Source organism: Alosa alosa, chromosome 23 (assembly GCF_017589495.1).
Source record: "Alosa alosa isolate M-15738 ecotype Scorff River chromosome 23, AALO_Geno_1.1, whole genome shotgun sequence".
Classification (NCBI taxonomy): Eukaryota; Metazoa; Chordata; class Actinopteri; order Clupeiformes; family Clupeidae; genus Alosa; species Alosa alosa.
The window spans coordinates 12,507,079-12,530,514 of record NC_063211.1 but is presented as its reverse complement, the minus strand read 5'-3'; the positions used below and the strand labels follow the sequence as shown (position 1 = coordinate 12,530,514).

The following is a 23,436-nucleotide window of genomic DNA, read 5'->3' as shown; positions in this document are numbered from 1 at the left end:
CAACTGATTCCCTCCCTGTCTCACTTCCTCCAGTTTGATTTCTCCTTCTGCAGCTTCTAGATATTTCCCTTTGCGTTCATACCAATGAGCTCCGTTGGTCTGTGTGCCCATGCAATTAGGGTCAGGGCTCTGTATGCATATGAAAAAGGCTTCGCTTTGCTCCTTGTTTGATCTTACCGCAATAATGGGAATAAATTCCCATTTCGAGGAATGGCGTGAATTAGGAGGAGCATATGCACACGTTGTCAGACACCATGACCCTCTGGATAAAAACGTGAATGATGGGCATGTTGCTTTGCATACATGTATAATGTATTGACATGGAGTTGGGGGGAAAGAGACTTAGTAATGCCACTTACTTGGTATTCAAGTGGTAATGCTTCTTGCATGGATCTTTTTTCTCTATTGTCGGTCCATAGAGGGGAAGAAGCATATTTGTCCACCATGATGTTGGGTCTGTAACTAGATATTATGCACTGTAGGCGGACGTTGTCAGCATGTTGTGCATGATAGTTAGTCAGGATTGCACCACAGTTGTGTTAATTAGCTAGAATTAGAATACATCCCTATGCGCATTTGTTTTTTTTTGTTTTTTTGCTGTCGGCTTTGTTTATGCAGCAAGTGGAGTGTTTATTTGCCTTGCGTTTCATTTAACCCCACAGACATGGGAAATGGCCTAAATGAGAATTTTCACCGCAGGAGCAGAGGTTAGCGTTCCATTTCACCTGACATTTTAAAAAGTGCTCCCCGTGACTTCACACTGCTTTCACACCCCGGCATCTATTCCTAACTGTGAGCTATTGGAACCGCGGCGGCCATTTTCCCTCTACAGTAATTACTGCCGCATGTGCTTACTACATAATAATAGCCATGGCTTGCAGATGGGATCTGGCCTTTTGAAAAACATTTTGAAAACCTCTTAAGCTCCTTTACCATATTCATTTTTATAACCCCACTGACAGTTTATTTCTAGGGTCTAGGGTCATCCAGTTCAACCACATAACCTTCAAGCCCCATTACAACACAAGAGCATTTAACACCTAAACTGCTCAATTAACGCCTTCCCTTTATTTGTGTACTGTATATCTGTCTCTCTTTTTTTTCCCTCACTTTCCCTTGTTGCTCCACCTTGCTGTAATTGGCTATTTGGTGCCAAGCCAAACTGCTGGGCATGCCCCTAAAGAGAGCATGGCATCATGCTGCCCATCTGGTGAATGTGTTCCTGCCCTCACAGGCAGGAGCGCAAGGTGCCAAGCACGCTGGTAGTGCCGGCCGCGCCAGTCCCATCTGTTCCTCAGCGACTGTGGCTTCTGGAGAGAGCACGGACCGTCTCCTGCAAGGCTCCCTCCCAGGCACAAACAACAACTCACACTACAATACGCACACAGGCTTTTGTTTATTTATTTATTTAGTTAGTTAGTTAGTTAGTTCGTTCGTTAGTTAGTTAATTAGTTAGTTTTTTTGTAAAGTCCCTGCACTGTTTCTTTTTTTTTAATAAAACAAGCTTTTTTTGCATCAAAGGCTTAGACACGTTTGCCCATTTCAAAGGTGAGGTGTGCAGCACATGTTAGCCTTGAAAGACAGAGGCTGGCAATGGGAATGTAAAGTGAATTGGATCGTGAGAGGCTGGGGTCCAAGCTTACTGTGGTTTACATAACGGATGCGAGTTGCAAGCGATGGGCATATGCATGCATTTGAATTATGTAAGCTCACCACTCCAATGGTGGAGGTGGTGTTGGTGGGGCGGGTGCTATGAATGCATGTTGAACAACCAGTAAATATGGTGATGCACCGCAGTGCTCTCTCTCTCTCTCCTCTCTCTCTCTCTCCTCTGTGCCTGAGAGCCTCATCACATGTATGCATGTTCACATGTCTAGAGTAGGGGATTAATTCAGTAGCCTTGGCATGTAGCCTTCCCTCCACCCACTCACATTAGGCTTGAGCAGACCGGAACTCGAGAGCCCTTCTGTGTCCACTGGCTTCTCCACACCTCCTGTCCACTCACCTTTTTCTTGCCCTCCTTCTTCTCTCCTCCCCTCTCCTCTCCTCTCCTCTCATCTTCTTGCAACCTTGGCTTTTCTTTTCCCTGAGCAAACACACTGTGCTGTTGAAATGGCCAGCTGGGGTCTTCGGTTGCTTTGCGTCGACCTTCGGGTCCGTCCCAGGTTCTGTGGTTGTGACCGCCTAGTTGAGGATATTATTGTTGGCCATGCAAATTCCTGTCTCATACCGTTAGATCATAATCTGAACACAAGTGCTTTGTGTAGGTAATTGTCTGACTTCATGACATTGCTCTGGAGTGTTATTGATACAATTTATGTAATTATGTTTATTTGTATAGTATAGGCCTTTTTATAGGCCACAGAGCTGTGGCTTTCATACTGGCCTCACGTTTGACTATTTACAGTTTCTTTACAAAATAAACACCACTTAAAATATGTCACAGCTACTGTAGTGTACTGAGAATTATTGTGATGGTTCTTAGATTCCTTCTATGGACCCTTTCAAGAGAGTTCCATTATCAGCATCATAGTTGGCCCCACAAGACTTCCTTTTTAACATTCCATATGTTATCTTAATGCAGAGGAAGTAGATTGGGGCCCAAATAGAACGTTCAAGCATTGTTTTTGTTTACCTTGTTGAAAGGGTCTATATGAGTGCAGTTCTTTTCTTCTTCTTTTACCTGAGTGAGGAAGCTGAGTCTATGCCACATGACTTCCCAATGTGTTTCTGTGAAGTGGTGCTCGTAAAAGACAGTAATATCCCTGACATCCTCTGTTTCTCATATTTCACTGAAGCATATGAGAAGTGTGAAATGCTGTATTTTGGTGAGAACACAGCATATCTTTTGAACGCTGTGAGCACCAGGAACAGTTGCTCTCTTGAGTCACCTTAGACTTTCCAACGGAAGCACATTAGAACAACAGCTTTTTATGTTTTGTGCTGGTGGAGATTTGTTTTGTGCTGGTGGAGATACTCTGAAGCAGTGGTATTCTTAGTTTAGCATGCTTATGAACCCCCCTGGTAGAACATGGCCTTGGATAACACTTTTGAGTCGTTAGCATGTTTTCGCTATTAGGATATCGTAGTAATTACTACAGGGTAATGTGCAAATGGTCACTTATTTATTTACTCCTGAGGTTGGTTGCTTGCTCTCTGCATGCACTTTGCTATTCTGCTGTGCTGGCTTTCTTTCTGTCAAGGATTTGCTAAAAAAAAAAAAAAAACAGCAGATTAATAAAATATTTACAGCAATAATCACATGAAGGAGTCATAATCCTAGATATCAAAGCTAGCTAATGTTCCTCCCCTCGAAGCCCACAAAAAAGCCAGCATGTGTATGCTCAGTGGCAAACAGCAAACCCATCTGAGAAGAATGGGAGGTTTACTCCCTGATCTTCATTAGATGTAAAATAAATGGCAGGCCTTGGTAGCCTTCTTTAAGCAGAAGAAGAAGAGGAAGCAATGGAAAACAAGGCACTGGGGCTCACAGTAATCAGAGTGTGTCCTGCACCCCTTCTTTCTGAGAAAAAACTTTAAAGAGTCAACCAAATAAAGTAAAAAAAACAAGATCAAATGAGGCAACTGCCACTCGTGCTAATACACGCTTGCCGGCCTATGGTTTGGAATGGATGGGGCGGAAAAGACTCATTAATAATAAATCAGGTGTCATCATTAGGCGCCAGAATGATTAAAACAAATCTCCAGGCTTCAAAAGCAGATTTGCTTCAAAAAACTAAATAAGTAACTAAACACATAAAATGATGTCAGAGGAAAAAAAATAAGATGAAAAAATATGAGCTTCTCACATAACCAGTAAATCAAGGCAGCTTTTCTGAAAGAAATTAAATAAACAAAATTACACACATCCTTGTGGCTTGCAAAACTTCTTGATAGGGAAAAGAGAAGGAGAGGGGGTAGCCACTGAAATATTCATCTGTTGCATAACCCCTTAGATGGAGGCGCTAAGATGCTTCGCTCAGTATTCTAAGGGCATTGAGATTCATTCCCACCCCAAAGCCCTTAACTCAATCACAGCAATGGAGAGTAAACATCCTCCGTCATATAAGCTTCCCTCATGTGTCACTCCCCCACTGAAGTTGAATTTATAAGACCTGTAATTCCATTTCATGGGCATTATAAAAAAAGATTTTGATGACATCTCCACTCTGATAGGAAATAATGCATGAACTGGCTTGGATGAAGCGATCTCAAGTCAAGTGGAATCTTTTTTTTTCTCTTTTTTCTTCTTTTTCCCCCTAAAATGCCACAGACAATTTAGCCTGTCTAAATTGACCCTAAAGAAGATTGAAGTATTCCGTTCCGATTTGATGAGAATGCATTTATTTCACCCTCGTCGTCTGGCATCAACGGCTGCCTTCCTACAAAGTACTCCTCACATCCTCGCTCATCATTTGACGTCGGGGGAGGGGAGTTTCTGGGTGGGCCTCGTGCCCACGTTTTTCTCTTTCTCCGGCAATAAGCACAATGCTGCCCTCTACTTTAACTGTTGCCTGTTTGACAGACGTGCCTTGGAGCAATGTGATTTGTCTCCATTAGCAAGCAAACGAGGGGAAAGGGCTGCAAAACGACCCCTAATGGGAGCCTTATTGGCCTCTGGGAATCATTGGACCGGCAGTGGTTATCGTTGCCCGTGGTGGCTGACCCCTCGTGAGCCGAGCAAGATTCAGATGATTTGTTTATGTGTTTATTTGTGCTTCTGTGCCTATTAATCCAACTCCTTTATATTTGCCTCGTGACTAAATGAGCAATTCATTTGCATACAGTACGCACTGTTCTGCACAGCCTGTGGCAAGATGAAGCTCCTTTGTCATCCCGTAATATCCTCTGCTCTCATTGGACATGGCGTGTCCTCTGTCGTGAGTGCCAGCCGCCCTTGCTGTTGACAAATGAAGTCTGACTGAATACATTTGGATCTGAGATGATGATGATGAGGAGGAGGAGGAGGATGTGTGGCCCCTTTTGCCTCTCCTATTCCCAGCTGGACTATACCCCTTCAGTTGACTGGCACTCTACTGGAACAATCCACATACTCTCAGAAAAATGTTCCAGGCTTTTCAGACAAACTAGCACTATGCAGTTTTTCACCCTCAGCGAACACCTTAATGTGTGTGTGTGTGTGTGTGTTTGTGTGTGTATGTAGACGTGGGGTTGTAACATATATGGTGAGCATATTGCTGACCAAGTCATAATAGCCTGACCATTGGACTGCCAGAGAACACAATGCGTTTTGACACATCATAATTGCATATTCAAACTGGCTGCTTGCTAGCTCATATTGCCATGGGGTCTGTGTTACCTTTTTGACATTGAGGTATATGTCTTGCAATGGATTTTTTAAAATAATGCTTTGCCTCTATTTGTGTGTGTGTGTCTTTCTGTGTGTGTGTGTGTGTGTGTGTGTGTATGACCTTTATTGATTCGGTTGCATACAGTATGATTGAATTAATCATTTATGGCTAAAACTCTTCGCATATCACACTCTTACCTTTGCAATTTTGGGAGAATTCTTATTGACAATATGCTGTTATTGTGAAGTGTTCTCCTCAGGCGTACTAGTTTAAGAGAAATCAAAATGGACATTTATCATTTTCTCAACGTGTCCTTTTTTCATCAGCAGGAAACTGTTTAACCTGGTTAGGTTGATTGTTGGGTCAAAAGGCAATAAAGAAAGTTGCATATTGTCCATATGCGCCCACTAGGATGCAACCTACAACCTAGTTTATAAACCCCTGTGGTGAGATGTTTTCCTCATCTTATGTAATCATACTTATACTGTTCATGGTCTTGATAATTCTCAGCAATTCCTGGAAGGCTAAAAGCCTGCCATGGCATGTTGGTGCTCCATATCCCAGCTTCCTGATTTTGTGTCCCTATGCTTCCTTTATTACCCTCAGACCAAATTAACAGCATGCACAGAGAGCTAGTGACAATTTCAGCTATAGGCTCAGAAAAAAACAAGCAAACATCTCATTTCTGAAATGTCACTAAGGTGACAGTGCAGACGGTAATAGAGCGATAAGCGCGAGTTCACCAGAGGTGACATCCACTCCGCTCGAGCTCCAAAATGACGGTGGCCCCTGTGTTACACAAAATGTCTCCCCTTTTTTGCCCTTTGTCCTGTAATTTCCACAGACCCCCACTACATAAGCACTCCTGATTAATGGTTCCACACTATCTGCCCCACCAGATAGAGGGAAGACTTTTAATCCTGGCAAATGATTTATATTCGACTGCCATAATTGTTGTATATGGCATCATGTATCGCATCATTGTCCTGGGTGTTGCCAGCTACTGCCGGGATTCTATGATCAGTCAAAGGAAATTTTACAAAACAATCAAAAAACATGATTGCTATGATGGGTTTTCCTGTCAAGTTTAGTTTTAGTTTTCTTTTTTGCCAAGTTTGGACTTTCTGTCCATGCTGGTGACTAGTTATTTATGAACTAAACATTAACATAACACTATTTCTTGTCTTGCAGGTGAGATCTCAATAAGAGCTGAAATATTTATCGTTGGACATTTTGTGTATTTTGATACATATTCCTTTGGGCATCTTTCATCTGTCCTGAACAAGAAAACTAGAACCAATTTCCCCAACTATACTTCACCTTCTGTAAGGACACCTCTTGTGTATTTGGTGGTTTTGAAAATAGATTTTTTTTGTTTTGGCCTTTCTAATTTTTGAAAACTCCGCCCAACAACCAGACAACAGTGTCCTTGAAGCGCTCTCACTAAGTAGTGCACGTTGAATGCCCATTAATGTCTGCAGGCAAGCAGGCGGTGGAAAAATTAAAAGCCTCAATCACCGGAAAAACATTGCGTACAAATCATCACTTATGCAGCCAATGCCCCCACACACACACACACACCAATTACTTATCCAGCTCTCCCAGCTTTTTTTCCAGCTACCTGTTTACCCCCATCCCACCCCTGTTTACGCCAGCAGCACTTCCGTGCACATGTCCCATCAGGGTTCGTTTGTTTACCAGTATGTGTCACCCCACAATCGGGATGGCATGCAGGTTACAGATATCAATGCGCTGTCTGGCGTTGGACACGGCAAGCAGCCAGTAGCAACACTTCGGTTTGTCCCATCCCCATGGTCCTGCTCTCTCTCCTGGGAGGCTCAGAGCCTGAGCTGCCTGGAGTGCACTGGAGCTCACTATCTCCAAGGGCCTGAGCTCATCCGCCTGGCCCAGGCTGCATTATATATGGGAGGAGGGTGTTGTTTGTGAGATAGCCTGGGGGGGCTTGGGGGACCAGAACTAAGCAGTGGACAGCAGCCATCGCAGTAGCACTGGAATGCCACGCTTGCCAGGGAGAAAAAAACATGAATATAACGCATGAGCTCTCAGGTGGTGCTTAGGGTAGTGTTTAGCAGAGATGGGAAAACAGACCTCTTTCCTTCCTTGCTTCCTGACTGAGGTCTGTCAGGCTTTCATTAGCTTTGCATTTTTGACACCCTAGAAAGCTGAGATTTTCTCTTGAGGCTTACCGAGTAACTTTCATAAGGATAAATCTGTGTAATGTTCACGAACACGCCAACTTTTTGGGAAAATTAGCTTATTTCCCCTCTACCCCAGAGTAAGATAAGAGGATACATACCCTTCTCTTCTATGTTTTACTTTTCTTTCTAGAATTACTTTTTCTGCTGTTAGTGAATGTGTCTGTATGCTACCGAGACCTTGAATTTCCCCTGGGGATCAATAAAGTATCTATCTATCTATCTATCTATCTATCTATCTATCTATCTATCTATCTATGTGCTTGCAATAGTCCAGGGGGTCGTTTCTAGAAATGTTAGCAACGACAGTGCTCAACCACTATGGTACGACGCAACTTGCGACCAAACAACGACATTGTTACACCTGTTTCCAGAAAGAATCGTACCTGTGTCGCAATTCGCTACCTCCGACGTTCGAACACTGTAACCTAGCGTTCATGGGCTTCGGAAAAACCTTTCTCCGAGTGAAAACATCATCGTTCCTCGTCATTCACGTCACTTAATGTGTGAGTCAGAGGTCGGAAACTGGGGCTAGATTTTGCTAACAGAGTTGCTCAGTTAGGGGCTCGTCATCACGCTTTGTCGCCACGCTTGTAGTTCGCTTTGTAGTCCATGTGGCCTTTCATGTCCAACAGTTTTAATGTGAACTTGGGAATTTGCCCTTTTTATCACTTGAAAGCTGCATATCTTTCTTTCACGAGCATCTTACACTATATTTTAAGCAAATACAGTTGTTTGTTTAGGATTAGTGAGTGTATGTTTTAACCTTTGTTGTGGCATCCGTGTTTGTCACACATTCCGTTGGCAAAGCACATGAACACTTGCTGTCGGAAAAACAAAGTAGCCATGGGGGCGGTCCTTGTCATTCCGAGGTGCTCTGAATGCACCATAGTTCCAACAACGTTGTTGATGATGCAGCGATACATATCATTGGTGGAAACAGTGGCAACGTGTAATACCCCACCCCCTAGAAATTCTCTGCCACGGCCTATGTTGACATTTTTCTAATTTAAACCGAGTGATTAATGCTGGCATTGTCATCCTCATCTGCAAAAACCTAAACCTATAGTAGGCCTATATAAAACATTTTACTGAAGCCGACCATGTGCCATTATTTGTGTTAAACATCTATGTTGGAAAAATATATAGCCTGGACGAATGTCTGGGTATAGCAAATAGTATCAATTGTCTCGTGGCTTAACGGCAGTGTGTCAGTGCACTACGCGCTCGGCCGGAGTATCTTAGCTCTTCTTTTCACCTCTGAGTAAGAGTAGACCTACGAGACACAACAATAGGTTTTGACCATACATATTTATGTATATAGTTATTCTACATCGAGAGACCATAGGTACAAGACATCAGTCAAAAACAATTGAATCTCGTGTCACACTAGTTCACCTGCAGGTAGCGAGAAGCAAGAGGACAATCTCACATCATAAGAAAATCGAACCTACAACGTTGGGATAACAAGTCATCTGCTTTAGCCACTACACCATTTATCACAGCTGTTTAAGAGTCTGTGAAGATTATAATACTGTAACGTCGGCGCACAAGACATTGTTAGCGTTCTCCCACGCAGGGCATGCTGGGATACGGGAGAGAACATTTGGGGGTTTATGTCTGTTTTTCTCCTTAGTTTTGAGTGTAATGTTAGCGTCTTTGTTGTAACATGTTTCCCTTTTAGTTCTCCCTCGTGTGTGATCCTCTTTGTGTGGGGGGCTGCGTCCTCCCCTGTATGTGTAGTGTGTGTACGTACTTGACCTGCCCCTTGTGTATTGTGTTCTGTGTCTGTGTCCCTGCTCTCGTTCTCAGCTAATAAACCTTTTGATTGGACAACTGTGTGTGTCGCTATCAAATCGTTACAATACTAAAAGCAAGGCAATACTCGAATTAACATAAATAGCAAGAATGAGCGAAGTAGGGGAGTCAGTGTCTTAACCAAAATTAAGCTACAGGATAGATCAATCATTGAATCACGAGATAAACATCCACTTCGCAATTTTTGGTTAGGCGCTCCAGTTCCGGCGCCGTCGAAAGAGGCAGCCTGTCGAGGTAGCTCCGTGTCTTTGTGTTTTTTCTTAACGCCTTTTGTTTACTTTTTACTTTTTTTTACTTCAAGAACTTTTTTGGATTACGCACTTTGAGGAGTGTTTTCATTCTATCCTATGGATATGGATCTATTACAATGCTCCAGCGGCAACAAACTTGTGTACACAAGGAATCAGCTGCTTGCAATACGACGGAATGCTGGTAGGGTTCACGTAAACATCCCGGAGGAGCTGTGGTGCTTTCGGGGGTGCAGAGCGGGAGTTAAAGTGAGGACTAGGCATCGGGAGAAGAAGTGGAAACACAAGCCCTCAGTTCCTTCGATGGTTTTGGGAAACGTGAACTCACTGGCCAACAAGACTGACGAACTGGCTGCCCTGGTAAGAAATCAGAAACTGTACAGGGATTGTAGTTTGCTATACTTTACGGAGACGTGGCTAACAAGCCATATCCCCCCAGCTAACGTTGAGCTGCCCGGCTTCAGTGTAGCTCGTTTGGACAGAGACAGTAAACTTTCTGGCAAAAAGAAGGAAGGCGGACTGGTGCTATACATAAACAATAGATTGTGCAATCCCGGACATGTTACAGTGAAGGAGACTGTATGCTGTAAGGATGTGGAGTTACTAGCGGTCAGTCTACGACCATACTACATGCCGAGGGAGTTCTCGACGCCATTATTGTTTGTGTCCACGCGCCTCCAAGCCCTCCCGGACACAGCGTGTGGCGTCATTCACTCTACAGTCGCTAGGCTCCAAACTCAGCACAGTGATGCCTTCTTTGCGATCTCTGGTGACTTCAACCACATTACATTGGATTCCACCCTCACAAAATTTTACCAGTTTGTTGACTGCCCAACTAGGAAAAACAGGACAATAGATCTCATGTATGCAAACATGAGGGATGCTTACAGTGCCACCCCCCTTTCCCCACTGGGGAAGTCGGACCATAACCTCATTAATTTGCAGCCAATGTACAAGCCAAAAGTTCAGAGGCTACCAGTTGCCACAGCCGCACCTTCAGGAAGTGGACACGAGAAGCGATGAGGCTTTGAGAGACTGCTTTGAGTCCACTGACTGGAGTGTGCTACTGAATGGAGAGGACTTAGAGGAGGTCACACATTGCACTACTGACTATCTGAACTTCTGTATGGACATTGTGGTTCCCACAAGGACTGGACGCTGCTATCCAAATAACAAGCCTTGGATAACCAGTAATGTCAAGACCCTTCTCAATAGGAAAAAGATGGTGTTTAAAGAGGGGGACATAGCAGAGCTGAGGCGAGTACAGGGGGAACTCAAGATTAAGCTGAAAGAGGCTAAGGAGGACTACAGAAGGAAGATGGAACAGAAGCTGCAAGATAACAACATGAAGGAGGTGTGGGACTGAATGAAATCTATCACTGGCCTTAAGAAGAGCAGCAGCTCTGTAGAGGGAGACCTGGACAGGGCTTAACCAGCTGAACCACTTTTACAACAGGTTCATTGCCCGTCCCCCCAGCCCCCCACCCCACCTCATTACCAGTGCAACACTCACCCCCACCATCACTGGATATTGCACCCCTCCCCCACATGGCTACCACGAACAAAGAGGTGACAATGACCTCAGTCAACAGCCATCAGACACACATACCTCAGATGCTGCCCCCTCCCTCTTCCCCCCCCATCATCAATGCTGATCAGGCTATCGCACCTCTCCCCCACATGGTGACCACGAGCAGTGCGACAACAATGGCTTCAGCCAATGGCCATCAGTCTCTAGCCACATGACAACCCTCACAGAAGCACCCCTCCTCCTCCTCACCCTCCACCCCCTCATCCCCCCATCATTTTATCGGACCAAGTAAGTTATCTTTTAAAAAAAAATCCATCCTCGTAAGGCAGCCGGGCCTGACAGACTGTGTCCAAGGCTGCTCAAGGCCTGTGCTGCTGAACTGGGGGAGCCACTGAAGCACATCTTCAACTGGAGTCTACATCTCGGACAAGTTCTTCAGACTTCAGGCCTGTCGCTCTAACATCACATGTGATGAAAACAATGGAGCGGCTGGTCTTAGGTATGCTCAGACCCCAGGTACGCCATGCACTAGACCCTTTACAGTTTGCATATCAGGAGAAAGTGGGCGTGGACGATGCCATCACTTATCTTCTACACAGGACACATTCTCACCTAGACAAGGGGAAAAGTGCTGTGAGAATCATGTTCTTTGATTTCTCAAGTGCTTTTAACACCATCCAACCCCTCAGACTGGGAGACAAGCTCTTGCAGATGGGTGTGGACGCTCACCTGGTAACCTGGATTACAGATTACCTGACCGAGTGACCACAGTTCGTCAGACTGAAGAACTGCCTTTCTGACACTGTGATCAGCAGCACTGTAGCGCCACAGGGAACTGTGCTCTCTCCAGTCCTGTTCACCCTGTACACATCTGACTTGCGCTACAACACCGAGTCATGCCACATGCAGAAGTTTTCTGATGATACTGCAATTGTGGGGTGTATCAGGGACAAGCAAGAGGAGGAGTACAGGATCCTGGTGGAGGACTTTGTGCAGTGATGCAAACTCAATCACCTTCAACTAAACACTTCAAAGACCAAGGAGATGTTGGTGAATTTCCCAAGGTCTAAGCCCGCTCTGCTACCAGTCTCCATTGATGGGGTCAATGTGGAGGTGGTAAGCACCTACAAGTATCTGGGTCTCCACCTGGACAATAAACTGGACTGGTCAGCCAACACTGATGCACTCTACAAGAAAGGACAGAGCAGGCTGTACTTCCTGAGGAGGCTGCGGTCCTTCAATGTGTGCAGCAAGCTCCTCAGGATGTTCTACCAGTCTGTTGTGGCCAGCGCCCTCTTCTATGCAGTGGTATGCTGGGGAGGAAGCACAAAGAAGAGGCATGCTGGGCGACTTGACAGGCTGGTAAGGAAGGCTGGCTCTGTAGTGGGAGCTGAACTGGAGTGCATCACTTCAATATCTGACAAAAGGACCCTAAACAAACTGATCAACATCTTGGACAATGAATGTCATCCGCTCTACAGCACTATCAAAAACCAAAAGAGCTTGATCAGCTGGAGACTTCGCTCAGTGCCATGCACAACTGAAAGGCTGAAGTCATTTGTTCCTAGGGCCATTGAACTGTTCAATGTCTCACTAAAGGGAAGAGGAGAGAGAGACTTCTCTGCTTAGTCTGTCTGCCTCTCCACCCTCTCCATGTCCATGTTTTTTGAGTACTGACTGCCCACTACTGCTTACTACTGTTTTACTAATGTACACAGCCTAATGTTTTCACTACTGTTTTACTGCTACACTGTTTTTCATGCTATACTAGCACACATGATCAATGGCTGCGGTCAGGCTTCTGAAACAATACTGAATGAATGAATGGCTATAACCCTATTACCTCAACCTGGTCTTGCACTGAAATAGTTTTTTTATTTTACCTTGTCTACATTACACTTGCTCTCCTATTTGTCTATATTATTTATGCTGGTCTCTAGAACTTACTCTTGCACTGTTGCACTGTTGGACTAATGTTGGACTACTTTTTGCACCTTCACCATGACACTCACTCTCTTGAGCACCTTGCCAGGCACACATAACTAAGGACTATGGTTGGACTACTGTTTGCACCTTCACCGTGGCACTCACTCCCTTTAGCACCTCACCAGTCCTGGCCCTGTCACTACAAACGTCTTATGCTTGATCACCCTCAAGCACATTGGACTTTCTTAATTTAACTTATATAGTGTATGTAGTATTTAGTTTTGTTAGTTTTCTTATATGTCTTATCTTCTACTGTCTTTATTGTACAGTGGAGTTTAGTTATAGTTACGGAGTGTCTATTCGTACCCCTGGTACCCCTGGTACGAATAGCCTTGGCCACACAACTGGGCTATTCACACCCTGTTACATAACAACAAAAACATGTTGCTCGCGTGCCCAAAAAACATGGCCGACAATCGTTTTTTCGTCATTAGAAAGTGAAGAATTCTGAACGGTTTCAGCACTAATATCTGTTCAAATTAAATATGAGATGGAAAAGTTGTGTTTTATTTCCATAATCTTTGTTCAGTGAACACATACAACCGTCAATTTGTGTTTTGGCAGAGTGAGTGTGCATGTGTACCAACGCCTCTAGAGAAAAAGGCGCCAATTTGAACAAGAAATCGGTTCTCAAACGGAAGTTTTGATTGCAACAATTAGCTAGTTCTTGCACCAGGATGTAAATAGCATGCAGTACTATAAACACCAGGCTACGAATAGCATCCACTTCTAACTGTACATTGATGCAAACAGCATACCTTATTCAGAGTGTCTTCACAGCTGAGCTATTCACACTCTGTTATGTAACAACAACAAAAAAACATGTTGCTTGTTTTTAAAAAAAAAAAATATATATTATTACATTGTGTGATTAATATGCCAGATTAAATGCACAGGGGTGCAAATAGCATACACTGATATTTGTACCAGACGGGGTACTAATAGAACACATTGCTGTGTGCACCGGGGTACGAATAGCATACATTGATATTTGTACCAGACGGGTAAAAAAAATACATTTTAGGAAGTTTTTAGGCATGTTGTGACATTGGGCCTACTTGGGTGCAGTAGTCCTGTGTTTGTACTCGCATTGTCTATACAAATACAGTATAGATCAACTAAGGGTTTATTCGCAAAACAAGAATGGAAATTTGTGAGTTTGTGGCTTCCACTGAGAAATGAATAAATATTTTAAGCTGTTGCATAGCAATGTAGGAGACTACTTGCTGTCCTTCACTTTCAATAAATGGATAAATGAATGGACTACATGTGGAATAATATGAAGGACATGAATTAGAAGCACAAAACCCATTGCCAATGGCAGCGGTCATTATTTTTGTGCAGCGGTCATTATTCAGGAATATCAGACCTCTGAACTTTCTGCAGTATAATAAGCTTCTCTAGTAGAACTTCCACAAAAGTCTTCCTTAGAGGCAAGACTTCTTTATTGATGAATACAGGTTCGTTTTCAAAAGATTCTCTGTTTGTGTGTGTGTGTGTGTGTGTTTATATATATATATATATATATATATATATATATATATATATATATATATATATATATTATATAATTTTCTCTTAAAATTTCAGAGGAGTTGTACGAGTAGTTGTTTTGGCATTCCTGCATACAACGTTTTTTGTCATTAAAAGTCATTGGACGCTGGGTGGGTGGATGGTTAGGCGGTGATTGGCGGATGTGGGTGCTTGTGGGGGTTATATTGTTTAAAGGCTGCTGAAACAAGGGCTCATTAGAGATGCACCGCACTGTGGGTCTCAAGTGCACCATGCCTCTTACTCTATTTTCATTTGCTCGGCAGTTATCACATTTGCACCATCCCCCTACCACACACTCACAGACAAACACACACACACACACACACACACACACACACACACACACATACACACACCATTCTACCTGATTGCATTTTGTGTCACCCCTAAAAGCTGTCAAGGGAGTTGTGACAGAAAAAAAACTGAAATCAATTACCCAGCAATTTAGACGAGAAAAACTTTGAAATTGACAACACCCTCACTTCAATTTGCATCACTTAGTGGTCATACGACTTAAATGCACTGCCCTGCCCCCACCCACCGACCCACACACACACAAACACACACACACACACACACACACACCATTTGATCTGGATTTGATTGGAGATCAACCTCAGAGGTTGTAGTCTGTGATCTCTATGAATTCATTACGCTAGAGAAGCACAATCCTGCCAAATCATTGTCAAATAGTGTTTGAGTATAAATCATTATTAGCAGATTAAGCTGAAACTGTCCGAGATTCAAGACAGTTGATATGAGAGTGAAGTCAACATGGGCTTGGCAGTAGCATGAGTAACACTATATTCTGACTGACTATTCTGAGCACTTCAACCTTGCACAACAAAAGAGTGCACACTCTTTTGATATAATGTGTTCTCCATCTCTGTCTCTCTCTCTCTCTCTCTCTCTCTCTCTCTCTCTCTCTCTCTCTCTCTCTACACACACACCACAGGGCATCTACTGTAGTCCACATGTGACTACACAAAAAAGAAAACATCATAACCGTTCTTCCACACACATAAACACACACACATACCTTTTAGCATTATTTCTTATCTCGTCCCGGCTTTTCCACATATCCCATAACAGGTTTTTCTCAGTTATGAGGAATTTCATAATCCCTTTAATGTGACATATTTTTCATAAGGATTCATCGTGGAACAATAGCATTTGAGACGGATGAAATTTAATCAGAGGACTTAAACACAATTATGGTTATCAGGGAAGATGCTGTGCGGAGGTGGACCCGGTGGGGGGCTTTGGAGGGGTGATGTGCCACCCACACGCTGTCTGAGTGCCTTCTGTGTCTCTCACATTTGTCATACATAGAAATCTCTTTACCCCTGTCAGTGAGAGTAAGAGGACACACAGACACACACAAACACACACACACAAAGGGAGAGAAAGACAGACAGAGAGAGGGGGGATCTTCATGAAAAGCTATGAGACTAGATTTCTGTCATCAGTGGTCAGTTGCTTCTGTTGGAGCTGTGGCTGGTGCATCAGAGATTTTTCAAGTGTGTGTGTGTGTGTGTGTGAGAGAAAGAGAGAGAGAGAGAGAGATTTGATAGAATGGTAGCACACAGTATTGTTCTTGGTGTTTGTATCTTAGTTGGAGATTTGTGCTCTCTTTGTCACTCTCTTCTCACAGTCTGTAGTTTTTGGGCCATCATCTGTTCTGACTGGGCATGGCAGTCTATACTCCCCAGATCCTTTCTTTTATACCAGCCAATTGCTTTCAGGACAGGGAAGTTCGTTTTCCCTTGTTCTCCAGACTCTGTGCTTGTGTGTTCCTATTACATGAGGGCTGTGGACACACAAAGGGGCTCAACATTGATTTAGTGGTTTTATGTAATAGGACTGCATCATATGCACAATGTGCTTTGTTCGTATATGCCCTGCTTTTAAATTAATTCTTTCTCGCTCTCTCTTACTCACACACTCACAGTGACACTCACACCCCCCCAAACACACACACACACACACACACACACACACACACACACACACACACCCAGACTCATCGTCCTTACATGAAGCATTTGCTCACCCGTCATGGACTTGAATGCCACTTATGAAAAGTTCACTTCTCGCACGCCGCAGTCCTTCACACTTGCACGCTTGACTGCACACCCGGCCTTTGTCCCCCTTTTCTCCCTCTCCCACTGTCTGCCCAGGGAGAGAAAACCTATATTTTCATCTTTTTTCTTGCCAGCTCCCTCCAACCCCCTCAAACCCTTCTTCCCTCGACGAGGCCCTTTGTAAAAGATTATATGGAGTTCAATTGATGCAGTTGTTCCATTCAGGCCATCTCGTAAATACACAGGCCTGCTTTTACATTTGAATGGAGTCGGCAAGTGTTTTATTCCCACTGTGTTAAAGACATTAATACTCCCCCATTGTAATGGATTTCAGCCTGACCTTGTATGAGAATTAGATGGCTGAACGTGAGGTGAATAAACGTCGGCTTGGCCCAGCACACTGCTCTTGTGAGGCCATAATAGAGTAATACAATTTAGCTCTTCTTCAGGGCTTTATAGGGGGCTACCTCATCCCCACTCCCTTTCATGTGGGCTTGTAAGTTGTAAATATTTTGCTCAATGAAATGAAACAGCAGCAGCAGCAACAACAACTTTTGAGACTTTAATTTGATTTATGCATTAACGAGGCAGCAAATGGCTAAAAATATATACATATAAAAATCTCATTGGTAACAGTTAGCCAACACTTCCAATGGCTCACTGAGTGACTGAGTAAGTGGTTCAGTATGTCCGTCATCAGCATACTGAAACCCCACGCCAACCTGTATCAGAGTCTACATCAATTGTTAATAATACACCTTCTGCAACTATAATAAGCCCAGTAGCCTCGCGTGACTGACTGTTTTTGTCAAAGATGTACAGTCTGAATCAGTCTCCTGTGTTCCTCTGATCCATGGTAATCTGTAATTATATGGGTCACCATGGCTAGCTCGAGGAGCATTATGTTCCCAGTCCTCTACAATAAATCCCTTTTGTGTTTATAAAGTAGGCGAGGGTGATAACCCCTTACACCTGGCAATCAGATGGATTGCCTGAGGTGACGCATAGACCTCCTTTCTCCTTTATCCCAGAATTCATTAGATGTTCATTGAGAGGCTTAAGTGGTATGATGATGTTTCCTTTCGTGTCTAATTGTATATTCCAATGGCTCTGGAAGTGAAAGGCTATACAAAGTATATCTGTGTTTGATCCCTTGGGGAGTCAGATATCTATATCCTTGCACAACATACAAAGACACACACACACACACACACACACACACACACACACACACACACACACACACACACACACACACACACACACACACACACACAAAGACACACACACACACACACACACACACACACACACACACACTAACAAAACTGCCAGCCGTCTTTAAGTCAGAATATATATGATTTACTGCATAGCCTATAGCTTATATTTTATGCTGCAACACCAGAGGAACCCTGTCTGGTCGAAACTCATCACATTTTTATATAGTTTGCCACCACTCTGCAATCAGATATTCTTGTAGTCCTTCAACAAACACCATGCTCAAAGGAAAGAAAAAAACAACAACTGCATGACCCCATAAACTATTGTATGACACAGCAGCTGAATCATTTGTCAGGACCCAATACCAGTTCAGTGAGTATGAAGCATTGACATTCCACTGGGAATGTCTCTTGATATATTTCCCCCCCCCTTTTTTTATCATTTAATGCATTCTCAAGCTCACTCTTGATGTTTTTTGTTCTTAGAAGCTCCAGGAAACCAAACAGTTCTTCATTTGCGCAGTTGTGAATTTGTATTTTTGGGGCGAGCTCACCTCGCATGGGAATACTAAACGGGATCTCTGCAGAAGGGGTTGCTTAATTGGCACTCAGGGCGGAGACTGGGGAAGACAAAGCTACGGATTAAGTGAAGTTAGATGTAGCAAAGTATGGGCTTTATTGAGTAAAGCCATCATGTGCATGACTTGCATTCTGCTGTTCGACATTTTTTTTGTACTCCCTTCCTCGTTCCCCCTGTGCGTCCTTCATCTTTACTATATTAGCACTGAACTCTGAACTTTTCTTTCTTTCTTTCTTTCTTTCTTTCTTTTCTTTCTTTGCATTTGCATTTGCTACGCTCAGTTTGATGTACCCATGACTTTGCTGTCGCACCAATCTATGAATAGGCAACATATTCATCTTTTGATATTTCAGATGGGCGTGAGAGTGTTCCTAATGTCCCTAGTGTCCCTAGTGTCTCTGATGCCTTTTTGCCTTATTTTGCTCATCGTGTTTGTGACTGAGAAAACTAAGGAAACGCATCCAGTCATGCTGCTGCCTGATATTTACCTTTCACAGCAAGCAGTCTTAATGCTGGAGTGCACCTGATCATCATTCATGACAGATGAAAGGACAGAGAGAGAAAAAGAGAGAGGGAGAGAAAAGAGGAGAGGATAGGAGGGGGGCTATCTAATCAAACCTTAAGCGTCCCGGCGGTCACTCACCGATGTGACGGCCTCCGCGGAGGAGCTCTCGTGCGTGCGGTGTCCTCCCCCTGGCGCGTGTGTCATTCATAGGCGTCCTAATTAAATGTGCTCGACGGGCCCCCGCGTTGCCCTCGTTAGCGCTAATCATGCCTGTGCATGCTCATCACACTCCACTTCTGCCCACCCTGCCGAGGAGATTATAGACAAGGCGTTACAGATGGGCCGTCCAGCCAAACGGCCAGCGAGGAGAAAAAGGCAACCGTATTTGTTCCGCGTAAGCCTCCCCGTTATGGTTGCCCCACACAGCATGTCGCATAGCATAGCAGTGGGCGCCTGGAACCCAGTGGGCCCTGATTTGCTGTGGGTCAGCACCAGAACTGGGCTCACCAGACCCAAGCCAGAACCAGCCCCCCTGCTGGACAGATAGTGAACAAGTGCTTTTCATAGAGTGTAAAGTATTGACGACACAGCCGCTGTGGAAAAAATAAATAATGTGGATAAACTCTCTGATGTAATGCCAAATGTTGCAGATTACGGATGCTGATTGGCATATTTATTGAGCTGGGAGTCAAATGGTTGTGCCATTTAATTGCCCATTCAGTTTGTGAAGTGGGATTGATTGTTTGGGTAATTAAGAGCGATTTGTAGCTCTTACTCGGCTGGAATAAACCAGTGTTTGTGAGTCAGTGAATATGTGGAAACAAATACTCCTAGTGGGAGTTCGAATGGGTTTGCTTCCTGTTTTTATCTTGGTGTGCTTATCGTACAGTACATTTGTGGGCAGACCAAACTGAGAGGACACAACTCTAAAAGCGTTCTTCATCAGCAAATCATCATGAGACTTGTATGGTGCAAAACAAGGTCATATTATGGTTGTAATTTAAATGTTCCTATCAAAAAAGGCTCCTGTAGTTCTACTAAACTGTTCACACTTCAGACTCAAGTATATTTAATAGCTTTTTACATAGCTGCAGAATATATATTTTATCGACATTACCATTGTTTTGTTTTGTTTTTTACCCTGTCCTGTTGAACCTTCTAAGGTAAACTGGTCTGTTATAACACAGTGCACAACACACTATCTGGTGGGAACCTGCACTGAATGATGAGATCGCTTGTGCTTTAAACAACAACTAAACCATTAAATTAAATTAAATGGTTAAACCTTTAAAATGGCATTTCCTGATCATTCCTGACACACTCTATGCCAGTAGAGGAGACAAACTTAAGAGAGAATGTGAGTCATCACATTGTGTTGTTGGATTTGACTGTAAAGGGGAGAGACTGTGTTCAGTGTATGGACCCTTTCAAGAGAGTTCCATTATCAGCATCATAGTTGGCCCCACAAGACTTCCTGTTTAACATTCCATATGTTATCTTAATGCAGAGGAAGTAGATTGGGGCCCAAATAGAACGTTCAAGCATTGTTTTTGTTTACCTTGTTGAAAGGGTCTATAAGGGATTGGCCTCTAAAGAGCCCTAGATAATAACATCTGCAGTGAGTAATGTGACACACAATGCACATCTCGACACTGCAGAAATGAAAGACGTTAATTTCCCTCCAAGCTTTGGTACAGTATGTTCAGAACACACTGGTGGTGAGGCCCCTTCAGATGATGTTTACGTCCTGAAAAACTTCAATAGTCATCATTTCAAAACGGCTGAGCGGAGGGTGTCATCTGGGCCTCGGGAAACATCAGAAGTCTCAGTACCGCAGCGCCGGCTGACAACCTTGTAAGACTTTTTACAAAGTACAAGACCAAGCAGAGGCCATAAAACCATGGCGTTCATTAAATCATTCTCACAGAAAAGGCCGCGCGAGGAGAGGAAGAGAGAATAAAAAAGGAGTGGCAAGGATCGATTATATTGAAGGAAAGAGAGATGAAAAAGAGAGAAAAGAGGGGGTAAAATGAGCAGTGTGCGAGATGCGGGAAAACACTCGATCGGTCGGTCGGCTCCCTCTCCCTCGGGAGGGTCAGTGTGGCCAGTCTCTAGATCTACATTAGAGAATGCTGTAGTGGTTCTCCGTCTCAGTATGAGAGATTAGATTTCTCCAGACCCTCAGGGAAACGGCTACTACTGTGCCACACCAGCATTCTCGGTTTTTTTTTTTTTCACTTGAGCACTCAAACAGCAACATTTGTAACGCCTAGCAGAACAAAGTGGGTTTGGAGGGTCATGCGTGTGCCACGTTCATGCAGAATGGGGTTTTTTATGGGTTTTTTTTTTTTAGTAGTCATCTCTGCTCATCACTGCAAAGTCATTATTGCAACTCCTCTCACTGAGAACCTTTCCGAGAGTGCGACAGCAGCATGAGAATGATCTCTATCTCTAGCGTGTGGTGGTGGGGTTTGTCCCTTTATGCAGATATGAAAAATCCCGCTTTGGGAGACTTAATATGCTCTTAATCTCTGCACGAGCGGATGAAAATAGTCGGAGTTCATAATCCAGCCCAATCTCTGATAAACACTTCATCCACTGCAGGGATTAGACTCTGGGAGGCTTTTCTCAGAATTCTTGTTATCTGGCATATGCTCAGCATTGTGAAGAGTTTATTACAATTGCACCAACCACCCTCCTTCACCCTACTCACCTACTGCAAAACATTAATCTATTCTCTGGTCGTTTTCTTTTTTGGTTATTTATCAGTTCTGGTATCAAAGGCGGTAAGGGAATTGTAAATATGTGTTCAGCCCCCACATTAAATCCTGGAAAGTACAGGGCGAAAATCAACATTAATTTATCCAAGCACATCTTGTGTTGACACGGATCTGTAGTTATTTCAGCGGATTTGTATCTTTCTTAACAAATCAAAAGGAAATGACTGAGTTTCTCAGAAAGCTACTTTGATTAAGTCTGTTTGTCTGCATATTTAATGAGGTGAGTCCATGAAAACTACAGGGGTTGCTAATCTCACATTGGGGAAATACACGGTGACACCGTTCAGTCGCTTAAATGCTGAATCTGGTAAATTCCATTTTTTGTAACAACACTACTGGCATTTCCAGTGTATATGATACATTACCTTTGACTTAGACTCAAAGTGTCAGGATTTATGAAGATAATAACCCAATTTCAGACTTAAACTGAACCAGGAAACAAGACAGGAATGGCCAAGTTGTTGTGGCCATTTTAATGGCTACTTTAATGTAACTACACCAAAGATGGACAGTAGACATGGGTGTACAGAAAGCTGAAGATAATGATCATTTTACACTGATAGAGCACATGCTAAACTCTTGGAGCAGCATATAACTTACAACACTGATGGTATATATCTCCTTCATCACTCATATCATCAGTAAGAATATGACAAAGGTATTTTACTTCCTTTCATGTCATGAGTGGGATATTGCATCAGTTAAACACAGGGAATATAATTTTCTTATCCTCTTAATTTATGAATACTTTGTCCTTTATGACAGAAACTAGTAATATCGTGGTAGTATGGTAGGACACCGTGACCTAAGACAGTGGTTCTTAAACTGGGGGTCGGGACAATAGACCAGTTAGCATTAGGACAATTTTGTTTTTTCAAACAGTGACCCCTGTCAAAGTATTCCAGATTCTGACCAGAGCTCAAACACTTCTCTCGCTGTGCAGTGTTACTCGGCCGCAAAGTCATTGGAACCTGAAATAATATTATGCACAATCACAGGAAGTAGAATTAGGAAAATGTGGTGTCAGAACAGAAAAGCAACACAATCTAAACAGAAAGCACATTACAAGGAAACCCCAACTACAAGAACATTGTGGTACAAGAACATTGTCCAGCAGGGCAGTTGACAGTTAAAGGCGTTAACAGAGTAATGACTCAAAGTTTTGTTCTCTCTCTCTCTCTCTCTCTCTCTCTCTCTCTCTGTCTTTCTCTTTCTCTCTCTCAAGAAATCCTGAATGGAGGTGTGTATGTGGATCAGAACAGGTTCCTGTGCCACGCCGACAACATCCACTGGCTAGACATCATCAAGGACACTAAAGCAGAAATTTTGGTTGTGCCCTCCAACAACAGCGGCAACATTTGTGAGTGAATATCTTTTCCTGTCTGTCTTACTTTCTCTCCCTATCCTTATGTATTTCTATCTGTGTGCCTCTATTCTCTCTCTATCTCTCTCTCTCTCTCTCTCTATCTCTCTCTCTCTATCTCTCTCTCTCTCTCTCTTTCTCTCTCTCTCTTACTCCCAGTGATAGCCCTGTAGATCTCTCATTGAACAGCATCTCTTTGAAGTCATAGGCAGTCCCTACATGTTTTTGTGGGTGTGAGT

At 43.4% G+C, this 23,436-nt stretch overlaps 1 protein-coding gene across 1 annotated transcript in view; it reads left to right on the top strand.

The window, feature by feature from the left end:
• LOC125288491 (receptor tyrosine-protein kinase erbB-4-like) overlaps positions 1-23,436 on the top strand; it is a 274,673-nt gene that overhangs the window by 176,767 nt on the left and 74,470 nt on the right. Inside the window, 1 exon segment of the mRNA XM_048234899.1 lies at positions 23,060-23,194. Within this exon segment, the coding sequence (XP_048090856.1) occupies positions 23,060-23,194 (135 nt within the window).